General features: G+C 49.6%; 1 protein-coding gene across 1 annotated transcript in view; it reads left to right on the top strand.

Annotated features, from left to right (window-relative positions):
* The window catches only part of GLTSCR1 (glioma tumor suppressor candidate region gene 1), a 34,013-nt gene extending 33,573 nt beyond the window's left edge, over nucleotides 1–440 (top strand). The window contains exon 14 of the mRNA XM_006898700.1: nucleotides 3–440. Coding sequence (XP_006898762.1) covers nucleotides 3–440 — 438 coding nt within the window. The remainder of the gene's footprint in view (nucleotides 1–2) is intronic.
* Nucleotides 441–7,282: the final 6,842 nt, after the last annotated feature.

Genomic DNA, 7,282 nt, shown 5'->3' on the forward strand with positions numbered 1-7,282 from the left:
GCCCCGCGCCGCCCACCAAGGTGGACGAGGCCACGAGCGGGCTCATCCGCGAGCTGGCCGCCGTGGAGGACGAGCTGTACCAGCGCATGCTCAAGCGGTCCTCCCCGGACCCGTCTGCGGGGCCCGGCCAGGGCGGCGGCAGCGGAGACCCCGGCTGGGAGGCCCCCGCGCTGCCCACCCCCAAGCGCCCCAAATCCGAGTCTCCCGACGTGGACCAGGCCAGCTTCTCCAGCGACAGCCCGCAGGACGCCTCGCTGACGGAGCACCTGCAGAGCGCCATCGACAGCATCCTGAACCTGCAGCAGGCCCCCGGCCGGACGCCCGCACCCCTGTACCCCCACCCTGGCCCGCCGGGCGCGCCCGCGCCCCTGCACAGGCCCGACGCCTACCCCCCCTCCAGTCACAACGGCGGCCTCGGCACCAGGACGTTAAACAGATAACAGCGGGCGGGCCACCGTCCCTGACCCCTCGCCCACCGCGGACGCTGCCCGGGGCCGCCTCAGCCCCCTGGGGGACACAAGCCGGGGATCCCTGACAGTTTGTCTTGCCTAAGTTATTAAGTCACAAAGGTCTCTCCCCACCTCCCGCCCGCGCCGGGGTGGTGGCAGGGAACCGTGGCGGATTCAAGGGGGGGCTGTCATATGAAATGTGCCCTCCCCCCCTGCAAAAGGAGGGGATGAACCTAGTCTGTCACTTCTCGTTCCTTCCCATTTCCTGTCACACTCTGTCCCTCCACCTGGAGGACGCACTTACGTGTTTACTTGGGACAGGGCTTCCACTGCTCACCTGTGCGCAGGTATCGTCTTCGTGCACGTGGTGCTCGCATGGAGCTGGGCTCGCCATATCTCAGACGCCCCCTGCGGGCTGCGAGAGGAAGTGCAGGGGGTCCCCGCTTCGTGAGTTGAGGACCCCATTCCCCGGGGAAGCTGGGCCACCGCGCTCTGTCACAGCTGTGCGTGTGCACGTGCGTGCCCAGCGCCACATCCTGTGTCTCCCTGTGTGTGCACCAGAGAGAGAGAGATTGCGAGCCCCCAGATCTTCAGCTCATAGCCGAGCACCTCCGAAACCAGGAGCCGGGGTTCCCCCCACCGCTTCCCCTCGCCCATCAGTCTTCCCTCTGTTCTTCCTGCCTCCAACTGCCCGACCCCAGCCCCCCGCCAGATTTTGAAATCTCGGAGACAAAACTAGTACTGTAACATAAATTTTTTTGTACTGTATTTATTGTGTATAACGATTTTTTTAAAGGAGAATTCTGTACATTTAGAACTCTTGTAAATTAAAAACCAATCCTTTTTTTTAAAGCTGTACTGACGGCCTCTCTGACCTATTGTTTTTGCATCTTTTTTTTTTGGGTGGGGGTGTGGGTTGGAGCCCAGGAGTGGGGGGTGGGTATACTGGAAGGGGGAGTGGGGCTACAAGGGTTTCGTCTATATATTTGTGTTAAGCACTTGGATTTCTTTCCTGAAACTGTTAAAACCACCACGTGGAGACTTAATACAACAGAAATGTCTCAGTTCCGAGGAGGCTGGGAGTAGACGATGGGGTTATATAGGCAGTGTAGAGCCTTTCCTAGGATCTGAGAATCTCCTCTAGACAGCTGTTAACCCCAGATGAGGCGGCATCACTTTCTTCCACACTGTGCCCCTCCACTTGGAAAACAGGCTTGTGTGTGTGCTGGGGACAGGGACACGCGGTGGTGCTTCCCACTGAGCCCCCTCCCACACGTCCAGGTATTGATCTTCAGCCATTGGCGTCATAGAACCACCAGAGGGCGCTCGGAGCTGGGCTCACACTATCTCCAGCGCCCCCTGCAGGTTGGAAGAGGAAGTGCAGCGAGAGCGTGGGACCTGGTCCTGTAGAATGACCCACCCCTCCTCCACCAAAAAAATCACCTGTTTGCATACAATCTTTCAACAACCTTTATATGTCATATTGTGACATTGACTCAAGTTGATCCCATTTTCAAAAGAGGGTTTCCAAAAAAAGTAGGCAGTGAGAGTTAAGACAGTCTGAGTTTTCTATAGCTGCCTGGCAAGCGTCAATGTGTTCCCTCACAGTCAGGAGAGAAAGACCTAGAGAAACCTTGAGAGGAACACTGTCTGGTCTGGTCTCTGGGCAAAGATTCCTGCCTGTTTTCAACACCTGGGGCCCTAGCACAGCTTGGTGATGACCAGATGCCTTCATGGTCGCAGGCACAGGGACCCCAGTTGTTCCTGTTAGGAGACACCGAATTGACTGGCCCGTAGCAACTCTGAACAACTTTGATCTGAACGATGCTCTGTCCTGTGTCGTCTTCACCATCTCTGATATGCTCGAGCCCACTGGTAACAGGCACTGTGCGCTGTGCTGATCCACGTTAGTGAAGCCTTCTCGTTCCTCCCTCTCTCTGACCTTCCACCTTCCCCAGTATGTCTCTCTCCAAATTCATTATGTCCTTCCTGACAACATGCCCAACGGATGTGAGACATCCTTGCCTCTAAGGAGCATCACTTCTGCCATGACAGACATCTTTGTTTTAGCAGTCCATGGAAGAGTCAGTATTTTTCTCTAAGACCATCAGTTATTCTGTCATCCTTAGTCACTGTCCAGTTTTCACATGCATGGCAAGTAGCTGATAAAAGCATGACTTAGATCTCTTAACACCTTAATCTCTTCATCTGATGCCATTGCTCTTAACACTTCCGTTTTTAGGTGCTGCTGAGTCTAGTACAGCTCATAACAACCCTATGAACAACAGCAGATCAGAACTCTGTCCTATCCTGTGCCAACCTCACTGTCTCTGACACACTCAAGCCCAATGCTGCTGCAGTCACTGTGTCAGTCCAGCCATTTGAGGGTCCTCCTCTCTTAGCGAGAGGCACCAAGTATGTGAGACAAAACCTCGCCATCCTTACCTTTGAAAAGCCCTCTGGCATTTTTAAGAAACGAAAAGTCCCTTTTCTGTCTCCAAACCAGTGAACTCAAGATACAACATAATCCTATAGATTGCTTTTGTCGTTAAACATAAGTACCTGGACTCAGAGGTTGTTTTTGATTGCCAACTCATAGCGACCCTATGAACAAAAGGCCTGAAGCCTTTCTGTAACTATCATCATTTATCAAACTTCATAGAGTTTACAGAGGCATGTTGTTTAGGAATGCTTATAGAGGTGAAGATTTACAACGCACATGATCTTTACATCAGATCACTGTCGCTGTCTGTTTGCCGACAACTTAACAGCGAAACCCTGATGGAAGTAAGCACGATGGAGACACACCACTCCAGGAGAGGATCAGAGAGTCAATCCAGCTCAATTTTATTGGGAACAACAGTGCACTTATTTATATACAAGCATGTAAACAGGAAGACCAGATAGGGTGGGCTTACAGACATAGGACCTGCAGATTGGTTAGGAGAACCTCAGCCTCGTGCAGACCACTCTCAGCTCAACAGATGTAGCAGCTGTCTTCCCAGGTGGCAAGCTTTCTCAAGCCAGTACAACCAAACACAAGGGAGCTTTCTCTACCCCGTATTAAAAGCTGTTGGGAGGCTTGCACTTATCCGGAGCTTAGGCGACCCATCCTAGCCAAAGGTTCTCCCTTCCTCCCCAACATTCTCCAACAGATCACAAAATTGAGAATAAATACATCATACGGGGGATTATGACTCAGCCAAGTAGACACACAATTTGGGGGTCCGCATGTCAGTCCTCAGCAGCCCCTTTTGTGCCCTGGGCTCCACAGAGGCACAGAGGGTAGAACAGTGAGCAAAGCAACCCCAGAGCCCTGCCCTATGGAGCTACCTTGATAAAGGGTGGGGAGAAGTAGTGTATGTGGCAGATCGTGAACTACGAAACAATTTTGTGCCCATATTGACATGTCCCATGAATAATGTCAGGCAGGGTGAGGGGGTGGTGGAGGATAGCTGCCACGCCTTAGGACAGCTGCCACGCCTCAGGACACCCATGTGCACCCCTTTCTCCTGGGTACAGAGTTTGGGGAGCAGAGCCTGAGTTGGATCCCAGTTGCTCATTTAACAGATGCCTTGTGCAGTCAACAACCTGCCCTACCGAACGCTAAGACCCTCATGCCTGGAAAGGAGAGGTTTCTCTGAGGAAGTGACAGACATAGAGACCCGCATGAGATAAGGGTTGTGTGTACTGTTGAGTCATTCCCATGTATAGTGCTGCCCTGAAAGACTGCCTAGAGGTGCCCCACAGGATCTCCCAGGTTGCTGAGGACTTGCACTGCCAACCCAAAGGCACGCTGTTTGAATCCCCCATCTGCTCTACGGGAGAAAGATGGTCAGTCTCCATGCAATTTTCTGCCTCTGAAGACCTGCTGAGGGTCAGGCCACTGGAGTGGGTTCTGACTTAACTGTGGTGAGTCAGTCAGGGGCCAGGAATGTCTGGAGGAAGAAGTGGAACAGAGAGGGAAGGCTCTAAGGCAGGAGCCTCCCAGGAGGGTTGAGGAACCAGGAGGAGGCTGGTGTGGGTGGAGCTGAGGGAGACAGGGTGGAGGAAGTTCAGAAAGAAGACATGTAAGGACCTGCCGGTCACAGTGGAATTTCTTTATGAGGGAAGCAGGGACCACAGAACAGCTCTGACATGTTATTATGTGCTGTCTGCTTGCCTGTGACTCATAGTGACCTCACAAACAATGACTGACCCCTGCCCCATCCTGAGCCAACATCACCGTGTCAGACACACCACCTCCATGGCCACAGTCACTGTGTCACCCCATCTCATCCAGTGTCTTCCTCCCCTGTGATGACCCTCTAGTCTTCCAATGTGTAATGTCCTTCTCCAAGGGCTGGTCCCTCCTAACAGCTTGGCCAAGTATGTCCGATGGAGCTTCAAAATCTTTGCCTCCAAGGAGCAACCTGGTTTACCCTCTCCAGGACAGACCTGTTTGTTCTAGTGAAAGTCCATGGTATGTTCAATACTCTTCTCCAGCACTACAACTCAGAGGCATTAATTCTTCTTCTGTTATCTTTATTGTTCAACTCTTAGATGCATAGCAAGCAATTGAGAAGACTATAGCCTAGATCTTGGAAGCAGGAGTGGCATCCACTTCCTAAACAACAGGCCTCCGGCAACAATGAATGAATGGAAATCCAAAGTCTCTGTAAATTTTCATTAAAATTAATAAAAAAGCCTTTAAAAAAACAAACAAAAAACCCCAGGCCTCTGAAAACTATGAACTTTGATAAATGTCAATAGTTGTAGAGGGGCTTCAGGCCTTTTGTTTATAGGGTCACTATAAGTCATGCTCAACTCGAAGGTAACCAACAATAGCAACAATGGCCTTGATCAGGCACACCTTACTCTCTAGACTGACACCATTGCTCTTTAGCACTCTGTAGAGATCTTTGACAGCAGATTTTTCCCAATGCAAAATCTTTTAATTTCCTAACTGCTGGTGCCATGAGTGTTCATTTTGGTTCTGAACAAGAAGAAATTATTAACAACCTCAGTCCTTTCTCCATCTTTCATGATACTACCTTATTGGCCCAGTGGTGAGGATCTTTTTTTTCTTGATGTTGAGAGGGAATCCATAATGAAGGCTGCAATCCTTGACATCTGCAGCAAATGCTTCAGGTCCTCAGTTTCTGCGATCCAGGTTGTGTCATCTGCATATGGAATATGGGTTGTTGAATCTTCCTCCCATCCTGATGCTACGTGGTTCCTCATTAAGCCCAGCCTCCTGAGTGATCTATTCCACCTATAGATTGAAAAGTTACAGCGACAGGATTCATCCTTGACGCACACCTTTCTCGATTTTGAACCACGCAGTGTTCTCTTGCTCTATCTGTATAACAGCTACCTGGTCTATGTTGTTGGATCACATCAAGTCAGAACCAACCCATAGCTGACCCTCCAGTGAGTTTTCAAAAGCAGTAACTAGCACGGGAGTGGATTTCCCATCTTCCTCCCAAGGATCAACTGGTGGATTTGAACCCTGTGTGCTTCTTGGCAGCTCGATTCCTTACCCACCAGAGGGAATCTATGGAAGGTGCAAGTGACTTAGGTGTTAACAAGCTCCCTCTGGAGGCCACGTGGAGAACAGGCTGTAGGTGATGAGACCTGGGAGCAGAAAAGAGATTACAAGTGTCCTTATGTGAGCACGTCTCTGCAGGCTCGGAGAGTCAGACAGACAGGCAAAAACAGACGCAGAGGAGCTCTGGTGGCCTAGTGGCAGGAAGCTGCACTGCAATCCCATAGGTATGCAGTTCAAATCCACCAGATTCTCTGCTGGAGAAGGAGGGACAATCTCCTCCTGTACCAGTCAGATCTGATTTGATGGTACACACACACAAAAGAATAAATGCTGTTAAAAAATGGAAAAAATAAAAGGGATATATGATTGGGTATTATTGTCATGACAGGAGTCCAGAATGAAGGCTGCACAGTGGAGTGGACTTGGGAGGAGGGATTGCATAACAATGAAAGTGTTTTTCTTTTACTTTTTAAGGAGAATAGTGAATTGGGGTGGGGAGGGAGAAAAGTGCAACAATGAATGACTGGAAACCCTAAGTCTCTGTAAAAGTTCATAAAAATTAATTTTTTAAAAAGTTCTCACGTGCATTTTAGAGTGGCTATCATTTTACTTTAAGGAGCTCTGGTAGCATAGTCCCTTATGTGTTGGGATATGAACCAAGATATGCACCTCAGAAAGAAAAAGGTAGACAGTCTCCTCTCGAAGATCTTACCACCTTGGAAACCCCATGAGTTTAGATCCACCCACTAGCAAGTCGACTGGACTGAGTTTGGTCATGTTAATGAGGAATGCTGGTGGTGCAGTGAGTTAAACTGCTCACTAAAAAGTGAGTGAATGGAGCCCACCAGTCGCTCTGTGGGGAAAAGATGGATCGGTCTACTCCTTGAAGATTCACATCCTTGGGAACCGTATGGGGCGGCCCTAGTCTGTATTATACAGTCCTTATGTGTCAACTGTGAACAGTAGATGTATTATCATTCCAGGCTTATTAAAGTTATTCTTCTATATTGTGCAAGAAGCTAGACTTTGTTTAAAAAAAAAGAGTGAAAGGCTCCTCTTCCCTTTTCCCACATTTTCTTGCAACCTCTGGGGACTGTGGGTCCACATACAGTTGCTGCTATTGTTTCCTAGTCTCCTTTTCTCCATCAAAAATTCACTTTCACTAAAGAGATGACTTTCTTTTTTTTATTAAATTTTATTAGTATTAGTGAACATTTACAGGGATTTTGGGTTTTCATTCCTTCATTGCTGTACCATTCTCTCTAACCTCTTCCCCAGTTTGTTCTTCTTCCCCCGCGCTCCA

Source organism: Elephantulus edwardii, unplaced genomic scaffold, assembly GCF_000299155.1.
Source record: "Elephantulus edwardii isolate Elephantulus edwardi_28Jun2011 unplaced genomic scaffold, EleEdw1.0 scaffold00236, whole genome shotgun sequence".
NCBI classification, from domain to species: domain Eukaryota; kingdom Metazoa; phylum Chordata; class Mammalia; order Macroscelidea; family Macroscelididae; genus Elephantulus; species Elephantulus edwardii.